This window comes from Rhopalosiphum padi, chromosome 1 (genome assembly GCF_020882245.1).
Source record: "Rhopalosiphum padi isolate XX-2018 chromosome 1, ASM2088224v1, whole genome shotgun sequence".
Classification (NCBI taxonomy): domain Eukaryota; kingdom Metazoa; phylum Arthropoda; class Insecta; order Hemiptera; family Aphididae; genus Rhopalosiphum; species Rhopalosiphum padi.
Genome location: NC_083597.1, coordinates 1,123,544 through 1,146,714, shown reverse-complemented (window position 1 = coordinate 1,146,714; position 23,171 = coordinate 1,123,544). Strand labels below are relative to the sequence as shown.

Genomic DNA, 23,171 nt, shown 5'->3' with positions numbered 1-23,171 from the left:
TTTTAGAATTATATTTTTTTCCATCAATTTTGTATTTTACAAGATTTAAAATTAAATTAAGTAATGTTACTTTAGTTGGGAATAAAAAGTATAAAAACATTGTTTACTTTTAATAAATAAGTTATAATATAAATAAAAAAATATATGAACGTATTAGTAAAATACAACTACATTATTTACATGGAATAACATTTGAATAAGAAATGTTTTTACTTCTTCCCGTCGAATATGTTTTCAAGAAATTTAAATTAGTTATTTTTATTCGAAAAAACTAAGTTATTTCGAATAAACGAAAACACATTAAATCATGTCAAGATGTACAACATTTCTGATGGATTAATTTACATTTAAATAAATCCCGTACAGTACTATTGCTTTAAATTGTTTAACTTTTCGTAACCAAATAAATTGAAAATATGACACAAAAAAATTGAGTTCTCTGGGGAAACAACCACTCAACTTCTTTGTAGAGTTTTTTGTGTGTTTACAAGAACATGTATAAGAACATATTATATCGTCGGCTACAGAGTAAGAGTATAAGAGCAAACATCGAAAGTCTTAAAAGATCAGATACTTCAAAAATGTATTTTCTGTAACGAGACAGAAAAAATCTTTTGAAATGTTCAGTTTTGCTTTATAATATTTTCTTACTTCCAGTTTATACGATTATAAGCGGTTGATTGTACCGAATGACAAGGAATAACTTACTGTTTTTTATTAAAATTGTTTATCATAAAAGTAAGTGTTTGATACGTTGAATTTTGTATACTTACATAGACACGTAGTAACGCAAAATATTACCGTCGATATAATTATTAAGTATTGTTTGCCTTTACGTTGTTTGATCAGAAATCTTAAAGTCTCAAACACATAAAATGTATCGATTAAGTTGCATGTCATCAGAATAAATTATAAATAATTGTGTTTCGTTGATAAAGGTGTTTATCTTTTTTAAAGTTTACTTAACATAAATTTGTTAAATGAATATTCTAATGAACACAAATAAAAGTGTTCATTTTTGATGTTTACTTTAACTGTAAATTGTTTACATATTATGATTTAAGATTGTATATAGTTGATATAAAACCAAAACATTTATTTATCGTAAACTATCCAAATTCAGGTAAAAAAAATGAAAAAAAAATGAAAAGGTTTATTGTTGGTAGGGGAAAAATTCCTTAAAATATACGATAATATATTAATGTATATAGATTGTAGAATAATTAGGAAAATAAATATTACGTCATCTGACTCAACTGATGACTCATCAGTTACACATGAAACTATCATTCTAAACATTTAATAATAAGTTAATGAATTTCAAACATTTCCCATTTTATTTAGTATTCGTGTTTCCCTCGTGAAAAAAAAAAGTTAATTCAGTAATAAATATTATAATTATTACTTATTACTAATAAGTTATGAGTAAGTTTATATTATGAGCTTAAGTTAACTATAATGTTATATTTTAAATAAAATAGACCAAGTACAGAACTGATTTATCTCGATGTATACATATGTCGAATTTCATTCACATTTTATCATCGGTCCTTAGGGCAAGATAAATTTGAACTTTGCACACATTTCTTAACATGTTTTAAAAATATTGCACAAAACTTTAAGTTTGAGTACTATCATGGGTCCTTATTTTATCTATAACATTATGTATTTAAGATAAAAGTTTCTTTTCTCCAGAAGTCAATGGTAATTTTTTTAATTCCCTTTGAGTTATTATTATTTTACTGTGAAAATGAATCAAGATAAAATCAAATAAATTTAGGTATCGACAATCATAAGACATTAGATGTCTGGCGAATAAAAACGAATAGGGTTTATTTTTATAATAGAGCAACTTAAAAGTAATTCCAAAGAAATTGTATAAATATATATCAATATGTCAACAAGCAAAAAGTTTCTATTTAATAAAATAATAAATTTATAATGTATAATACAACAAAACGATTGGTAGAAGTCTCTCTGCTGTATATAAGGTACTAATTTAACCTCATATTGAGTAGGTTACTGTAATGAATGTATTACATTTGAATTAAATTATAAATCATTTTAGATTTAGACGACGAAAACCGATTTTGAGCGCAAATAGTATGTCAGCCAAAAAGTCTACAAAATATTTTATGATTTTGTTAAATGTAATAAAAATTCAAACACCTTAATATATTATCTCTATAAATTTCGATATTTTTAATTTCTTAAAGCAATATATAAGTATATTATTTCTTAGTAACTATTAACTTGTAAGGAGAAATTTCTAAACTTCTTTAATCAAAAATAGTAAAAAAAATCACAAATCTAATGTTCATTTATAGCTCGAAATGCCCAAAATATTTTTAAAATGGCATCATGTATATAAAATGCTAATATAAACATTTTGTATAAATATCAATTGTTTAAGATTATTTTTTCAAAAAAAATCGATCTAACAAAAACTGGTTTTACCTAAATATTCCATTTTTTTCGTATTTTGTTTTGTAAATGTTTATTTTGAAAAGTATTGATGGTTTTTTTAATTTTATTGTTAAACTTAAATTTAGATCTAACTTTCTATCAAAAAGTTGAAGATTATATATTTTCTACTGTAAAAAGTGAATTAAAACTCACACATGCATAGTTTTTTTAAAACTTATAAATAATCTCTTCATCGTCAGGATTTAAAATAGTCGATTTAGTTTAATTGTAGGTTTCAAGCTCGGAAAGGAGATAGAATTCAGTTATATATGTATATTTTTTTTTACTAAAAGTTTCCTTCGAAGCATTATACAGGAAGTTTAATTGTTATAGTAAATCGGATATATAATTGGTTTTGAGTTGGCGAAAAGTCAAAAAATACTGTTTTATACCTATACGGTAGAATTGTTAGTTTTTACTCTTTGATTTGATGGTGGTCTGATCAAATATATTTTAAACTTCATGATAATTTTACGGCATTTGATTTTCCAAACGTTCTTACTATTATATACTTACTCTTATATCAAATTATTTCTTAACCTTAGAATAATATAGACATGTAATTTATTTACATAATTATTTTTAATTACCTCCAACGAATATTATACCTTTGATCCACACATCATGTTATGATGCTAGCTAATCAGTTAACTACGAAAACAGAAAAATCAGCTACATAATCATTTAAATCAATCGATAATTGGAAATTGAAAAAAAAAGCGATAGAAAATATCTTATTTAATAATTTCTTATAGTAGTAATTCAGTAATTTTAAACGACCGTCTATGTCTTCTCCTATAGTCATACAAAATTCGGTAATTTAATACAAAACGTCAAAGCCGTAAACCATCAAATTGGGTTTTCACGCTACCAAAAATCAAAAATATAGGTGTATTATATCGATCACGACTACACAACAAAAAAGCAAAAAAATAATATAACAAATTGCTCCAAATTTAAAAAAATGCGAAAAAGTACGATAATATGACTACTTTTATATCGTATAATCATCATTTGTAGGTAATTTCATCAAGCTCAACATTTAAATATCCAATTTAAATAATTGTGGATGTAGTTTAAAAATCTGAAAATCAATACCCGTTATGGGCAAACTGTTCAATAAACAACAAATTTAACATTTGTACAGTAATAATTTACGAAGATTTAAACAGCTAAATAAACAGTAACAAATACTCACAAAAGGTTTACTATATTTTTATTTTTATGTGCATAAAATTACTACAAGACTTGTTCATACTTTTTGATTTGATATTTAACTTCCAATCGCATGAACTCAAAAAAAAAAAAATAAATAAAATGTTTTTTCTAACCATCTTGCCGACGTTTTTCAACCACATAATATCATAATAATGATAACTGCGTTCGACTGCTGGTAACAAAGAGTTGAACAATTTCTCAACTCCCCTTTGTCCATGTATATTATTATAACAGCTCGTACATAGCAAACACAATAAAACGAGAAAAAGCCGCGTCATCTCTATATACACGCGTACACACATTTGTATAGTTACTGTACGTGCAGTTTCGAAGTAATAAACTTTTGATATTAAAATGAAAATATAGTTTGGTGAAACTTTTATTAACACCATCACCATGCATAATATGGATGAGAGGAAATAAAGAATACCTATAGTCAACAATTAAATTTAAAGACGGAAAAGAGGTAAACCACTAGTTATGGACGAACTTTATGTGTAATTAACATTTATACATGAATCTAGGTTACAAGTCTTGAAATGTACTCTAATATTCTAATTTTGAGCACGAACTTTCAAAGAAGAGTTTTTGTTGTTTAATTTCTTGGGTAAATATTGGTATATACATACATGCTCACTCAGCCTTCACAGAAGAAGTGTCTTGAATAATAGGAGGTATATAATATCTAACTATATGTATATATATTTGCTAACGGTATCGTCGGTATCGTATATGTATTATTCCCACAATATAACCTAACGGAATTAAATTATGAAAAATATAATATTTAGGAGCAATCGCGGATGCAAAAAATATTAACTCGTAAAAAAATTATCGTATTTTCAAAGGTGACTATGTGTTAAAAATGTTAAAATCATTGTTTTTGTAAATTTGCTATTTACTTTTGTGAATAATGCGTTCGGTGATTTGAAATTTAACTTTGTGTGTTTGACACTCTACTCAATGTCGGTTTGGTTTAGTGCTTTCGATATAAGTACGTATTATATTATTGTTATAGTATATATTCCATTGGTCGGGCATGAGCGGCGTTCGACCACTGCTGTACAACGTTTCTGATGGGAATAACAGCTAGCTATATATACATGCAAATCCACGCCAACTAGCAGCTAATTGCCAGGTCGTTAAGTGACGATAGATAGTATAGCGTAGTTCAAACTTCTCTATATATTTGTGTAAAGACTCTCGGGACGATGGGTTTTCGACTGTTCACTAAGGTAATTTAATTGACGAGCGTGGTTGGCGTTTCGTCGAGCTCCAAGTCGGTATATAATGTCAATAGAAATGTGTGTTGTAGTGCTAATAACATCAGCCTTTATAACTGTATTTCTATATATTGATATAGTGTTCATAATATTATAAAAATAATATCATAATATGGGTTAACATGACGGTAAAACAGGTCTCGTCTGACATATCATTGTTTTTTTTTTTTACGTTTTTGGACGATATATTGCGTGGACTTCAGCCACATAATATTATTGCAGTTAACGTTCAAAATACTGTGCAATGTTTACCTATATTTTGTAAAATCTAATAAATATAATAACTGAATATTTAAATTTTGTGATCGTAAAGATAATTTTAAAACGTGAGCAATAAAATACGAAAATATGGCTTACGAATTTGGATTTTGACTAATTAATGCTCTAGCTACTTTAAAATTATTAAAGTAATAGTATAAGTTAACTCTATCATAGGCATGTGGTAAAACATAGATTTCTTGTAAAAAACAGTATAAAGGATCAAATTTATATTTGTATAGGTTTGTTTGAAAACTTTAAAAGTAGTTGTAAACAAACCATAAAAATCAAATCGTTAAAAGTCGACCACTGGTCGTGTTAGGTATTGGCTGTCGCTAAAGCGGTTACAATGTAGTATTTTTCACATGAGTATATATAATGATATTGTTGGATCGTTTTATATATTTTGTCTTATTTTAGTATTTGTAATAAATCTAAAATTATATAATAATATACGAGATAATCCATTGGACATAATAACACTAATAAGTAATTATAATTACAAAAAAATACTAATGTTTTTGAAAATATTTCTTTTAAATAATTTTAAATCATAAAACCAACATTTTTTTATCGTTACCTATTATTTTTTAAGTTCTTGTTTTTTTTTGATAAACAACACATTTTTAATTTCACACACCAAAGTAGAATATTATTCTAAGTATTTTGATCTATAAACATTAAATTTCAACAAATGTTTATTAGTTATAACTTTTAACAATATTTAAAGCCTAAATTATCGGAATAGTAGACCAACACATAAAAAACATATTGTGAGAAACTGCTTAGCAATAATTCAATTCTTATCATCGAAACTTAAAATACCTATCTCATAAACTGCTTGGTCAAAATTTCATTTTTATAAATCTAAGTACTTTAAAAAATATTTTACTTCAAAAAACAAAATTAAAAATCAACGTTGTCATTAAAAAAATTATTAAAAATTATTGAAAATAGAAAAAATATTTTTTTCTAGAACATTTAAATAATTATGTTATGTTAAATGAATTATTCGGTATAATAATTTGTCGGTTTCTTTTTTTTATCTAGAAATCGTTGTACAGTAAAAAAAAAAAAAAAAATTGAACGAAACAAAAGAAATTTTGCGAGTCATTGTATATTATAATGTTTTCAAAATTGAATAACTCGTTTAATAGTCCGAGTTAAATTTTGTAAAAAAACGAGAATTATTTACAGGTCAAGAAGGTAACGAAAATATATAACGTAAAGGTTATAGTATTAGGGTCTATATTTTGCCAAATAAAAAACAAAACGAACAAGAACCGTAAAAAATAAACCCATGTACCTATTTGTTTTAAAATAATGTAATAAATGTATATTTTATCTGGCGCTAGTAGTATATCATTAAAAAACATCAAATTTACCGCAAAAGGTAAATGTAGCATGCCGCAAGTTGGCCATAGGGTTTTTCACATTGTTTGATTACGCTGTGAAAATCTTGGTTAATTTTGCGCAACATGTGTGGCAAGTGAAAATACATAATTGACTAACTATTGTATTGTAAAGTTACAATTCGCTATACATTATTCTATTGTGAATTAAAAAGCCAATGGTATGAATATTAAATGATTTTTACTAGTTGAAAAATCTAACGATTCACGATAATCTGTAAATTAGAATTCCCGTGCGTTTGTATTGATTTTTCTTGCTATACAGATAATATTGTTAAAAATAAACTATTAAATAATAAACAATTAAATATATAGGTATGGTTCACGTTCGATTTCCGGTTTTTTGTCTTCTAATGCAGGTTAATAATATAATATCATTTAATCGGTCTATTTTGGTTTGATGTGATTTTACCAAAACATTTGGGACTATTATTATAATAGGGTGTATGCCGTATTGTATAATAATATCGCATTTTTGTCAAATATTAAGCAGAGCTATATTCTCCGGCCGTCTGTCACTAAATGATGGATTATAATATTTTTTATAACCCGGTCGAGTCCGTAATAGTTTGAGCTGTCGCCGAACGCGTACCTTATCGAGTTTGTATAGAGAATATTGTTACCCACCTATTGTTATCTACGACGACTGCAATAAAATGTCTGTCTGTAAATTCGTACAAAATTGAATTTAACATCGATTTACCTATCATTATTATTTTACTTTGATAAAAAATGTAGGCACACACACATATACACGTATGATATGTTTTATATGTCTCTGAAGAGTATTTGTCTGCCGTCAAAACGAAAACGTTCGTGCGTACATGCACGTTACAGTGCACCGGAATGGTGATATAATCCGCAGGGCAAAATGGTGTATGCCGTCGATGCAAGCCTGGAAAATGGTTATTTGCAGAAAGATTTCAAAGCGGCTTTTCCCTAGGTATACGTGTACTTTTGTTTGTTTTCGATGCTTAACACTTTTTTTTTATTTATTTCGTTTGATCGTACACGAAGAACGATGACCTTTGGCTAGAAGAGGTGGCCACGTTTAGCACGTTAAGTACAAGCAGTAGTATTAAGTACCTACATATTTAGTGTGAAAAATATTTGCATGGATGGACGGATGTATTGCGTGTCATGTGGTCAGATAGAAAAAGAAAAAAAAGTTCTGATGAAACTCAAACGCAACCATTCGAGTAGCACATTTTACGTGTGGTGTAATTAAACAAAATATAAAGTACATAATCGAATTTAAAACATTATTATTTGTAAATGTAATGAATTTCGGTGCACATAATATACTCAAGTTGATAACTTATATAAATTTAAATTTCCTAACCTAATTATATTGAGTTTCTATTTTTTAAAGTGCTCGATATATTTATTTTTTCTTCATTTAAAATGATGTGATTATAGTCATTCGTGTGTAGCTAAAATTAACAATCTAGTGTAAATTTTACTCGTGCATGAATATAAGTATTGATTATATAATATGATTACAAGTATTCTTTTATATGTAAACATCCAATTTCTCATTAAGTATCGATTTTTTTTGGAAATAGTTGTTTTATATAATTTAAAGTTATCATAACTTATTAAAGACAATTTTTGGAAACAAAAAAATATTATTTACTATAATATTTTTTATGGTTATATTTTTTCAATTATTTGAATGACAATATAATAATATTTTTAATTCTATCCAAGTATTATGTAAATATACACAGAAATCATTAATGCTTGAAATATAAAGAACAATAAAGTTGATGTACACATTTTTTAAAACAGATTTTTATTTTTTTATTTTTACAATAAATTTGAACATATTATAATAATGTATATTAATGTATCTCTACTGAATTCAGTTGTAAAACATTCAGTTGTCTATGGTAGCAAACTGTATTGTGTAATATACACAATTTTATTTTTATTATATTTATTATATTATATTGTGCATTCATTTTTCCTGAATTTCCTGGATGCTCGAGGACTGTAATTTACAAAGACTTTTTTTAAAGCATTTTTTTCTTTTCTTTTCATTTTTTTTTATACTCCTGAATGGCCGAGTCCATTCTTTATTGTTCGTTTCTGATATATTATTTTACCAGAATTTTTTCTGGGCATTCACTTTGAAACTGGTACTAAACAGATATTAATATGTTACAGTTATAAATAGCAATTCTTGGTGAAGTATTACACTCGTATTATCTAACTTAATGTAACTCCTTTGGTAACAATATTACGTCAATATAATAAAAACATTGATATTGTTGTTAATATATTGTGATTAAAATATTTAAAAATATAGTTTTGAGAATAATCGTTGATATTCTGACATTATTTTTAATTTAAATGTAAAATATTATGTGTTCTATAACAGTTAAGTATAATATTTTTTGACGAATATCGTAATTATCGTTAGCAAAAATGCCAATTTATTGTAAGGAATATTCTGACTCATAATCTTATGCATGATTATAAAAATATGGAAAACTTTTTAATATCTAATTATTTTATGTCATTTTTTTAGTTAATTTTTATTAAAAGGTATTTCAATATTAAATACCTCATGTTAATTGAACTTACAGTTCCAAAAATACCTTTAATAATAGTCACTATAAGAAAATAACATAACTTTTTAGGAATGGCTTACCTGCTGATATATATTTATATAACGGATAACACGTTAAAATTGGCTTTAACTATATGTAATCAATTTCTATGCATAATAATTTAAAATATAGTTTTAATTAATGTTCTATTAAATTTATTAAAATATCATATAAACTGTACGTGACTTGTGGATAATAAATGCGTTTGTTTAATTAAAAAACCAGCAACAAATATAAATGGGTTTAATATCAGAATATGTGCCATATGTATATATGTCATAATATTGTTATTGTTGTTAAATACAATGAAATATGTATAGTACCGTGTTTGCGGTGTTTACTGTTTACCCTTTAAACGAATATTTCAGGTATCTATATAGAGCTGTTTCGTAAAAAAAGATTTGGATTAACGAGTAGGTAATTTTAAAACGAATTGTAACGGATGTATAACAACATAAAGACACGAAAAAAAAACATAAGCATACTTAATAATGCTTACTTTAACATGTTATAGACATCAGGATAGTTCATTTGTTCATTAGTGTACTAGATGACATACTTCAGTAGATCTATGTCAACATCATCTATCACGCTAACAACTAATTAATTCCAGATGACTGTTATAATATGTCTATAGTAATCATGATTATTTATTGCATGTAATAAGTTTATGTTTATGATATTAATTGTAGTGGTAAATCTTTCAAAACCATGTTATATAATATTTTATTTTATTTAAAAATGTATAAATTAGTATAAAGCAGTTAATATTATTATTTGAACTATATTTATTAGAATTCCTAATTTACAGTTAACATTATAGTTTATAATTTATTCAAAGAAAAATATATAGAAATTCTCACTATATTATCTAAATAGCTATTATATATACAACACGTTTCTTAAACGGCTAAACGTCTAAACCTCAATATGGAGCTTTGTCGTAATCGTAATTTTTCACGGTATTTATAGAATAAAATTATAAATTATATGAATTATAATGGTATATTATATTAAGCTCATGTTATGGTAAAATTAAATAAAATATCTATATATTTAATTTTTTTTTTTATTATACATAACATTCAAAATATTTTAATGAACTTAATAATTAAAATTTTTAAATATTATTTATACATAATATATAACATTTCATACGACGTCTATTAAAACTTAAAATAAAAGTTCACCTGACAGCCAGTTTAAAATAGACTTATTATTTAGAATTAGACTTCTTATTAATATAGAGAATATTTATATATTTTTAAATCAAAGGTATATTACATTAAAATTCAATATTAATTTAAATAATCTACAAACTTTTTTCCAAAAGTATTCTTTTTGTATTCAACCCCTGTATTATTTGCTCTATTTTCACGAATATTAGTATGTTTAAAATTATTATTTAGATATATTTTATGTATAAAAATGTTTATATAGTAACCTAGGTGGTAATGTATTTTTAGATTTTTAAGGCTGTGGATCCTTTTAAATTGTTTTTTGTTTAGACAATTTTTTTCTATTTAGTTTCGTTGTATTTCCAGATTTTGCATCATTTTTACAACGTGTTATTAAGCCATATTGAAAAAATGATTTATAGAGTGCATTGTGTACACTATACAATGCACACAATTTCTCTAGGTAAGGTTTTTTTTATCTGTACCTTGGTAAGTAGTTTTATCTTGAGCATCGTTAATATTTTCATTTTTCAGTGAACACTGAACAGGAAACAAATTTTACTTTACTGGACATTTAAAACATTTTCGATTATACTGGAATATACTCGTATATAATATGTATTTCCGAAGATACATTGCGATTGTACGTCATTGGTATAATAAGATGACACTTGATACAGTTTCCGGTTGAACAATTCGGCGTTGTAACAGCTGTATTTTAGGATTATGTATCATTGAAACGATCTGAGCGTATCGAATACACAACGGAAATTGGTTTGTTTGACTTTGTTCTGTTTATGATGTCCGTAAAAGCTGTGCTTTATCTCTAACGATTCTAACGCGCTTCTAAATGGAGAAAAAATAAATTGGTAAATCTGTTATGGCATATTTAGTTACTGGGCATATGGACGTGTAATAGTTATTTATATATTAATTAATAATAGCGCCAATAAAAAAATAATAAACATCATAATATTGTTTAAATATTTTCAAATCGTGATAGCTTATAGGTCGTCATAAAAACACATCGATATTTCTGTTTAAATCTTTGATTTGATATTATTATACTTAAAAAAAAAGTAATCGTCCAATCAAAATTCTGTTGTGCATATTCATATTCTGCTGTGTCGTTCATAACTTACTAATAATCGGCTGTAGAAGTGTTCCAGGAAGGTTTATGTGTTTGATTGCGTCTCGTCTATCAGTACAAATCGAAAGTGGCTGGGTATACAAACACAATGAAGTTACATTCTTAGAACCTACAGTGGCGGTGCTAAACGGGACCAAGCGTGAGAAAGTGCACACCAAAATTTGAGTTGTTTGTCCCCCCATTGCCCTCCTTATGATTTAATATTAAAAATATGTGAGTAAATAAAGAAATCATTATTAATATATAAAATAGTATTAAATAATTTAAAGAGTTTTTATAATTAAGTTATATTATTTTAAGTTTGACTGTTATATTCAAATTAAATATTCTTTTTTTGCACATTTAGAAGTACAAATACTCAATAAAGTTAATACTAACTGCGAATTTTCTAAAATTTTATACATTAAAAAATAAAAAGTTAAATATTGTTATAAAAAAATAAAAGGAAACGAAAGAAATTTGAAATCTTACTGTAATACATTTGTGATAATAATATAGAAGGTATATTTTTTGATTATATTTTCTACCCGAAACATTTTTAGAAATACGTTCCTGAAAATATGGCATAAACAATTTAATGGGTGATCGAATTGTCATACATAAATGCCCCACCAGGAAACAATTTGGACCGGTATCGTCCCCCGGATAAAAAAAATATCTGGCGCCGCCACTGTGTTATATTATACGTCGTCGACTCATCTAAATAACTTCTATTCATTTCTAAACGTATCGAAACAATTTCTCACATATCCGCTATAACCTGAATGTATGGTGATATATTGCACCCACTCAAACCTTTTGACCACATTACTAATTGGAAAGTGCGTAAATGCCTTTGTAATTATACCTCAGACCCAACGATCAAAACTTTAGTTCGTCCTAATTCGACGACGACTAGCTGATATCGGTTACACCAATATAGCGGAGATTTGGTTTAATTTTAATGAACGTTTTCATTTTTAACAGGCAAATAAAAGAGGTGTAACCTTCCCCCAACATTTATAGTATACAAATGTTTAAAATATTTTTGCTCTTTATCATAAACATTGCCAGTTAATGACCAATACGAAATTAATGTACGTACACAATTATATTATTTATATTATATACGTAGAGATTATATGTATTATATATGAGCATAATGTTAACATTATTTGTAAAATCAAATTACTTCGCTGCTAGTTGGTTTGTTATTGATTAAAAATATCGCTTGGAACGTGTTTATCGGATTAGGTTTTGATTTTGTCAACATTAAGTACCTTGGCACAGTGTGCGATTTCACTCTGTTTATGTCATGCTTAATTGTATTTAATACATACACACACACACACACACACTTTTGAAATGTGTTTACCGTATGAAACGGGAAATCAGCAGCTTTCATTGACATTTCGGTGACGTGTGTGTGTTTTTTTTTTTGGTGTGGTGGGTCATGGGTCCCTCGTACTCTTAGGTTAGCTGGTTACCCCCCTTACGTAGGGTGTGGTTTCATCCAGGCCACGTGCTTCTGTTTGTTTGGTGGATTAAAATTTAATATTTCCAGTGAAAATTTGAAAATTAATAACATCTAGCCATACTACGCGCTATCGAAAATAATTAATAAAATAATTACATCCTCGTTGTATTTCAACGAACACGGTGTCGCATACGCCATAACTATACACGTACCCGTATTATACATTAATATAATATATGTAATATATACATAGCTGATATTCAGGTGTATATGCGTTGTTGCAATAACGATAAATAGTGTATAATATAATTTTGCATGTATATGCTACGCCAATGACGACGGAATTAATTTCAACATTTTATTACATTCACGCTTGTGTAAAATACGTATTATTTTCGGAAATTAGAATATTATAGTGTTGGGTCGTGCATTTTCAACAATCAGATATTAAACTCCACACTCAATATTATGGCTAAAACTGTGATTTTAAATTGTATATTTAAACTTTAAATAGGTACATTTTTTTAAAATATAAAAATAACGTATTTTTCAAATGTACTTTGTGTACTTATTTGTGCACAAGTGTACACAGATGTAGGTAAAAACTGGTGTGTACCACGTATTACACGCGTCGTGTGATTATGAATTATTAGTTTAAATATTTACTTTATATATTACATTTTAGCTAAAAGTTGGTGATTTCTCAGAACTTGACTTATCGTAAAACCAACGTTTTCTATGTGTTTGTTCTATGCATAACTAAATAACTGATAAGAGTTTCATTAGTTAACTTGTCATATTGAGCTAATAGTATTTTATTCAAACTATTAGTCAGTGTTATGTAATTAACTGTTTTTTTTACATGTTAAATATACATACATAGAAATTCGATTTTTTATAATAGTACTGAAGACAGAACTGAATCTATCTAAATAATACTCACTTTTAAAATACCTCACAATGAGCTTATGTATACAAGGTAGTTCGTTAAGTATTGTTCCGTGTTTATGTCTAATAAAGAATTTTTATGAACTTTTATTTTTGAAATTTTCGAGAAAAATTAAAATAACTATATTTTCAAATAATAATATTATCAAAAATATCCTGTTGCGATGTAAACGTTTGAATGTATAAAAAAATGGTGGTTGTCAGTTAAAAAAAAACAAGTTATATATTACCATAATATGGTATACCATCAAGTCATAGTCAAAATATTTTAAAATATGATTTTTAATATACTTAATAATACTAAAAATCAGTATTTGAATAATTTAACTACTAAATAAATAGATTGGAGTAAGCATGATTGGCGAATTAGCTTGTGTAGATACATTTTTTTTTATTGAAATACCAGTGATTCTAAAATTTCAATTTCTTTAATGTTTTTTATCTTTTTTTTTATTTAAAAATGACTACTATCGCATTAGTAACAATTTAATATAATATAATATAGTTATAAGTTAACGGCTTTCTTTTTTTCAAACCTTTGGTATAAAATTAAATTGGAACTTGACATTAGAGAGGACTCGAATTTAAAAAAGTATTTATGTTTAGTGACAACATAATAAGATTCTTTTCATTTAAAAACTGTTCTAAGTATCAATTTATTACAATTTAAAAATGAAGACAAAAAAATTTAAGACGAAATATATATTCATAATAATATAAGTTGATATGAATAATTTTAATTTTTAAATATATAATAAATAAAACAATAATATTATTGGGCTATATTATATTCGAATTAAGAACCAAAGTTAGAATAATGTATTTAGTATCATTGAGGAATAGCCAAAATGTAAATCATAATAAAAGGTAGATACTAATAAACAATACAAAGTATATTACTTATATAATACTATTATTAAATTATTATTATGACTGTATTTTTCTATCACATTTTTTTTTATTGAATAATATTATGAGAAATACGTATAAAATGTAAAGGGCATGAGTATAAAAAACATATACCTATATATTTATATGAGCAGCGTAATATTGTTAAATAAAATAATTTTTAATTATTTTACGAGTGTAGATATTTCAATTTTCAATTTATAGTAGTATTATAATAATTCTAGGAATAGTGCAGCTAACTAAATAGTAATGAATACATATGATTTGCGTTTGAATTTAGGTTATAGTACAAAAATACATTTTTTTATTGTTACTTTCATCCAAATGCTTTTGTCCTTTGTGTGAGAAAACATATATAATATATATATATATATATTATATAATGTTCAACGGAAATAATTATTTTCCGTATGAGACAGGTATATTAATATCCAAATATTGTTCATTGTGTAGGGTTTTGAAGATACACTATATTTTATCATGTATTTTTCTTTCATCGAATATAAAAAAAATTAAAATATATATTTTATTATTATTGTTAAAAAAAAGTATTGCATTGGATAATATACGGCAAGAAATAATGAACTCCTGACGTCATATTTTGACAATAGTACTGACTATAATATTAATCGATATTTAAAATTATTGTTGTATATAGGGCTCCACCCGTTAATAAAGATGAATACATAAATATTCAGAAATAACTCATCACATAGTCAAAAACCATTCATGATGATGGAGTGCACTAACAATAATATTATAAATGTATAAAAACAATAATGTTATAACCAATTATGCTATTTGATAATTAATAAAATACGTATGTATTATAAAATGTATAAATATAATATATGCACGTAACCTAATATATATGTTGCAATTTAGATTGAGTTCAGATAAAAATAAAACACAATTTTTTCAAATTGTGATAAAATAAATACAATATTTTGGATAAATACTGAGTAATTCTTTTATCAAACAATAGTCATTATTTCAAAATTTAATAACATAAAAAAAAAAATGATATATTTTTTTAATTTTTGAAACAGAATATGAAATTAAAAATGTATTTTGTCATTCAAAAAAGAAACAAAAAAAAAAAAAAAATTTCAACGATAAAAATATATTTTTTTGACTGGAAATTATGTAGAAAAATTTTTTCACTGTCATTAATAGATTTCGAAATAATGAGTTTTATTCTACAAAAGAATTGCTCTATACTTATATAATATATATTATATAACATAATATATAACATTATATTATAATGTTACATATGTCTTATCAACGCTTTTTGGACAAATGAAGAAAATATACAAAAATCCTATCTTAGGAACGTTGATTCTATAAAATCGAAAGTATAAAAGTTTTTAGAACCTTATGATATTATAATATTACAAATAGAATAAAAATGTTGATAACAACGATATACATTTTATTGATATTATAGGTATAAAGTATATAAGTAACTATAAACATAATATTGGCAATACAACATAAGAATATAATATTATTTTTTACTTACCGATTCTTGGATCATGTTTAACGTATTTGTAGCGGCTTCGTTTTGCGATTGCATTATCAAGTTCATCATACTTTCCCTGATTGCTGGTACGATTCCAGATCCCGTTGAAGTGTTTTCGAGTAATATAGCGGATCCAAATAACAGGACAAAGAACGAAAACAGATGTACGCCAGCGTTCTAAAAAAAAAACGTAAGCAACTTAGTTTATAATTTTAAATATTGTATTATCCTACTATTATTATCACAAGTACGCCAAAATCAATAAAAATATAATATGATATATCCGTCCTCATTAATTTTGCTCTCCACCGCAGTCAACCTCTTATCAGTGCATTTAAACATCGAACCCATACCAAATTCTGACACAACCAAATACTTAGACCAGTTAGACCTAACCTTTGACAAACGTCTAACGTGGGAAAACACATCCACTTAGCTAAATTAAAATCAAATAGACGACTTTACTTTCTCAGTCCCGTTTTAGTTAAATTTTTCAAAATCCCCCTCAAAATTCTATAATTTTTCACTTTAACCCATGGTATTCAACTCTGAATAAATTAAATTAAACGTAATACATAATTTACCTATAACCTCATTCCAAAGTGCCTTACCGAATTCTTCGTCCACGTCAACAAGCTATTGTATATAAATAAAACATCTCTTATTGAACTATATATATATATATATATTTAACTTAAAGAATATATATATATAACTATGTAATACTAATAATTGAAATTGACTTTATTATAATTTTTATGATGTCTTTTTAACTAAAAAAAATATTTTATAATATCTTTAAAATTGGACATTATCGTTTGTATAGACATTACATTTTAATGTATTGTTTATAAATAGCATTGGTAATTTGGTTTATTCATTTTGTTTTCGATTTGCTACAGAACATAGCGTAATAACGTATACGAAAACACGGTACAAGACATACAAAGTAGTGTAATAATGTTATATGGTCACCGTAGTTTCAATTTGTTCATTTCGTGATAGAAATATTAAATAATATACACGTGAGCGTCATAATAATCTATACGTCAATACAAATTTGAATTGGCACTTTATTGTACCTTTTGACTCAATCGTGTATTGATAGGATATTTAGGATATTTAGATTCACTTAAATTATGATTATTTCCAATCAACTACTACAATAATGTATCACAGAAAACACGAATAGAGTAAAATAATATAAAGTATGAGGACCATCACCCCCACACTATTCATATAGTTTTGATTAATACAATAACATAAATATTCATTCAAATAAAAAATATTACAAAACTATTATATTATATTTATTACAAATAAATCCGTCAATTTTAATTGCGAAACAAATTTATTATTTTTTCACCATCTGACTAGAGGTTTATCGTTTATGATCAAATGATAAAATAAAATGAAGATATAATTAATTAGTTTTTTTTACAACAATAAATTTTAAAAATTTAAATATTTTTTCTTCCAACCGTTATATTATATTGTTAGTAGAATATTTTACCAATGAGAAAAAACAGGTAAGCACCCTTCGGCCTCCATTCTATTTCAGTAATGTGTTTCACCCAATATTATGTATAATTTAGACGACGGAAATCCGTCGTCGGATGGTTGCACTTAGTGTCATCTCGCCCCGGAGGTCGTGATCGATCGACACGGTTTTCGATACATCCGCATGTCTTTGCACACGTCAGAGCATGTCAAGTTAATAACAGCTCAGGGTTGGTTTTAAGGAGAGGAGGCAACAGAAATTACCAAGGGGTGTCATACTAAATAAAACTATTAAAACAAAAATACAAATTTTTCTAAGTAAAAAGAAACATAGTCACAAATATTATAATACAAATTGTTTATTTTTAAATTAATTGTACATCAATTTTTCATAATATATTTTACAATTTTTTATTGGTAAATAAAATTTATATGAAGACATATAGATGATTACTAAATGACGACAGATTTATTGTTGTTATTAATTGTTATAAAGTATAGATATTATTAGATTAAACAACCAAATCATTTTAAGTATTTAAACTAATCAAAATAAGTCTATTTTTAACAATTAAATAGACATGACTGTCAGAATTTCACAAACAATTTTAGAAATATATTGTTGATTGTTAATTAAAAATATTGACTTTGTTATAAATTTTAATATTATTCATGTTAGATATTTTCCATTTATATGCAATATTTTTTATCAAGCTTTCACGTTAAATTGAATATACTTGTAATAATTTGAATTCCTATTATAGTAACCGGAAAAATAATATACAGCTTTATGAACCATGTACAATAATATAATAATATTACAACTTACTATAAATATATATTTGATATTTAAATTTAAACATTACTTAACTTTATAACTGTATTAAATTTTATGATTTCCGAATATATGCTTCTATAATAATTATGTACTTTAAATATCAAAATATTTAATAATAATTTGATGCAATTTGTTCATGTTAAATAATAATAAACTTGTCTGTGTGAGTATAATTGTGTGTTATTAGCAATTTTGTAGGTAAATTATATTTGAGCTGCACTTAAAAGAGCTTAAATAAAGTTTAAATTAAATTAATGAAGGGAGGGCTATTTTTTTTGTAAATTTAATTTAATTTTAATCATGATATTATATTGTACATAAATAAATATAAAGAACGAAGTACATCTATATTGTCTTAAATTTGGATAGTTTTATAGATGTTTAAACCCTTAAGGTTTATGTGCAGTTTTAATGGATTTTTCAAATCATTATCACAAACGATAAATTACGATAAAAATAAAAATGCGTTGAAGTTGGGGCGCTTCATGAATTTGATACCCACGAGACGAGGGCGTGAAATTCTTAATTACAGCTTTATGACGACTATAAATATTATATGAAATAATACTACAATTAGTATTATATTATAATATATAGATTGGTAAAAATTAATTAAGACTACCTTATTATTAATGGAGAAATAAATTACTAATTAGTAATTACAATATAAATATTATATTACAAAAGATCCTTAAAATTAATATTGGCTGACACGCCGTCTTTATTCATAATCGTTTTTCATCGTTTACATTTTCATTAATTATCATTGGAAGAAAATTGTAACATCCATAATAGTGTGGTCCTACTCATGACTTAACGTAACTACTATACAGTAGAGCAATTTTTTCAGGGTTTTTGTTTTCAAGTTGTGACATCCTATAAAACATTTAATGAGGTGACATTATAGTAATATTTTTTAAAGCATAATATTTAATTTAAGTTCCATTTTCGTTTTTCATTGAACATGTTAATAATAATAATTCAAGTGCGGATGCGTGCACACATTTTTTAGTTTGTTTTTTTAGTTATTAATGTGTTACGCATACCGGATGTGAATAATAGAGTGCCGAGTGCCGTTAGACTATTGCTTCTTTATGTTGTGTTTTAAATATTCTAATAAATAAAAAATAAATTATTTACAATATTCATAAAACGCAGTGTAATATACATTTTATATTTTTAAAATTACGTGATGTGTTTTTGACCAACTGTTGTCAACGCCGCGTCGTAGTCTATCAGTCACAAAACTTTTTCTGCGTCATCAACGTATTTTTTTTCTTTTTCGATTTTCGTTTCCTGCATAATTTTGTGACTGACCGGGTTTCTATAAATCTATATTGTTTTTTATTGCACGTTGAAGTACCTCTACTAAGAAGTTTCTTTACTTAGTACCATTTATCGTTATTGTATCTTATATTCGCATTATCCATTAATCAAGTGTATGGTTCAACGCAAGTAATATATAGCTCAAATAAAAATTAAGTTAAAAAAAATTGTCTTTATTTATCTTTTATTTAGTAGTGTCGACATATTCAGTCGTCTTAATTTTTTTTTAACCCAAAAATCATTTAGTTTGTTCTACGCATTTTTATCGGTAAAAGTGGTGTATAGTATTATTAAAAAATTTACGTAGATTTGACTTTAATTTTGATGTATATTTCAGTAATCATATAATTGGTTTCGCTTTATCATTTACAAGGCTAATGATCACGTCAGTTGCCATCATAAATGTTAACTGTTAATTTTGTATTACTAAAAAATGTATTTATAATTAGATACTCAATAGACCGATGGGGTAATAATGACTTATAGCTATTATTATACATAAGTTAGAGATAAAATATAATTTTAAGTAAAAATAGGTAATTTTATAATCGTTTCACATTACTGCTGTTTATTAATAAAAAAATTAATTTACAAGTATAACTTAACCTATCTTAAGCATTTAAACTTATAATAATTATATTGGTTTATTGTGATGTATATTAGTATATTAAAATAGTATTATAAATATAATATATTTATCAAATTTTCTTTTCGCATGCTAAAAGATATGTCCCGTCGAATCATAATAGCAGCCATATCTATTGTTCTGGGTTCTTTAAAATTTCATATTATTTATTATAAAGGTTTGTGGATGACGATGGTGTGCAATCATTTTTACGTTCGTCGAACCGTCTTAAACGGGTGACTGGGCGTCTTAAGATCGTTTCACACAAACGCACGGCTGCAGTTCTTTGTGAAGTCAAGTTTCCTCAAACAACTTTTCATTCGTTCCTCTTTTTTCATCTCCTGTTCGACGGTCTTTATGTGAATACTGATGTTGGGGAGATTTATATGCCTGTCGAGCTTTACTTACACTTAATGCAAAGGCCTAATGCGCTGGCACCATTAAAAAAGCGCGAGAGGCAGAAAGCTAAGGCCTGTCTTAAATAAAATACGGAAAAAAATCCAACAGATGTGTGCACATTTGAAGACGAGTTTTATTTCGATCTCAGTAAACATCAGCGTGCAATGCCAATAGAAAAATCTAAGAAATCATACTGCGGCATAGTTGAATGGAGATAGACTGCCGCTACCAGTCGTGTGTACACAATGCGGTTTTCGAAAAGCTCTTAAGAGATATGTTTTCTTACGTCCCTGAGCCCCCTTTTTTTTTAGCTAAACAAACGAGAATAAATTAGCAACATCGCAGCGTGTATGGTTTACACGTCAAATGCACACGACATATTATATATACGTAGTTTGTACAGTGTATACAATATACATAAAATATATAACGCATATACATACATATATGTATACGATGACATGTTGATTTCGATTTTCATAAATTTTCAATAGAAATAAAAGTAGAAATGCTCAGTGGACCTTTTCGATACGCTGCATGATTATTCCACTTTATACGATGCACATTTTTAAAACACTGTTTTAATTATTTTTATTTCTATTCAATGTTTAGATATTTGATAACAATTCTATAAACCTATAAATATATTTAAGTATGTTAACAACGGTTTTTTATATACTCTTTTAATTCAGGCAATGTATACAAATTATAATATTTAAAATGTTTCTATACTTCCAAGATTTTTATCATTTATATTACTGATACATATTATAATACAGTGGATTTTATTTTGATTTAAAACGTAATATAATATATAAATCAAGAATAACAATTCGTCCAAAATGTTTGAAATATAAATTGTACGGGTATAATATGTATTAAAATGATTTGAAACAAACGAAGCGTATTTTAAATATATACTTTCATTAAAATACAACGAATGAACGAATTTAATGTTTTTATTGAATTATTAGTTATAAGTAAAACAGTTAAAAGCAATAATAATTGTATTAACAAATACAAATTGTTGGGACGTTTGTTTGCATTAAAAATTATTACAAAATACGATTATGAACGTTTTCCATTAAAATAAAGTAAGGGTCAAAACGGTTGCGTATTTTTAAAAAGGTAGGTATTATATTTAGGTATACCTATCGTTGATCAAGACCGTTTGTAATCGTTCATGAGCGTAAAAATGTATAACGTTTTATCGTTTAATTCATTCCGTTATAAAAGTATATTATTATATAATGTATAATGCCTACATTTTAATTATTATATTTAAATATGACGTATATATAAATATAATAAAATATATGATAATTAGGTCAAAATAAAATTAGGAAAAAAAAATTTTGAACCTAACATTGTTAAGTTGATGTTGTTTGTTTCAATTCGATTGGTGCATTTTTGGCCGTTTTTGTATCAACAGTACAAGATATGTCGTGCTATATATTAATGATAACGATATTGATATAGTTTTGTGTATTATTTTCACCTTTATCGTTAAATTTGGCAACTTTCTTCGCGGAACGATAATAATGTTATGTTGTATAATATCACTTGCAAACCTATCGTATAAATATTACGTTGGTTGGTATACATATAAAATATTTACATATTATACACACAAATGCTCAAGATTTATGAGTCGTTGGGCGTTCGAAAGTGCACAAGTGTGATGTATAGAATAGTTTTGGGTGCACGTTATCCGTATAGTATTCTAAGTTATAATGCATTATTGTAATTACAATAATTTATTTATCGATGAAACGTTTGCATATATTATTATTATAATATACAAAATATATAACAACAGTATATTATGTGGTGTATGTTGTTATATACGCGTAATTTATGGGTCTTACTCTAAAGTGAAATTATTTGCTTACTATTATTTATCCTTTACTGGCGTTATGAGTATTTTTAATTTAAATTATCTAAGAAAAAACTGATAAATATAGTGCACGTATTGTTTATAAAATATATTTTTATTTTCTCAAAATTATTATGCGTGTGTTATAGCTAAAATTATGTTTATCGACTATGGCTCGATCTCAATGGC

The 23,171-nt window shown here is 25.9% G+C and overlaps 1 protein-coding gene across 1 annotated transcript in view; it reads right to left on the bottom strand.

Moving 5' to 3' along the window:
• The window catches only part of LOC132917368 (tetraspanin-2A), a 159,819-nt gene that overhangs the window by 11,614 nt on the left and 125,034 nt on the right, over positions 1-23,171 (bottom strand). Inside the window, exon 3 of the mRNA XM_060978085.1 lies at positions 16,419-16,595. Within this exon, the coding sequence (XP_060834068.1) occupies positions 16,419-16,595 (177 nt within the window). The remainder of the gene's footprint in view (positions 1-16,418; positions 16,596-23,171) is intronic.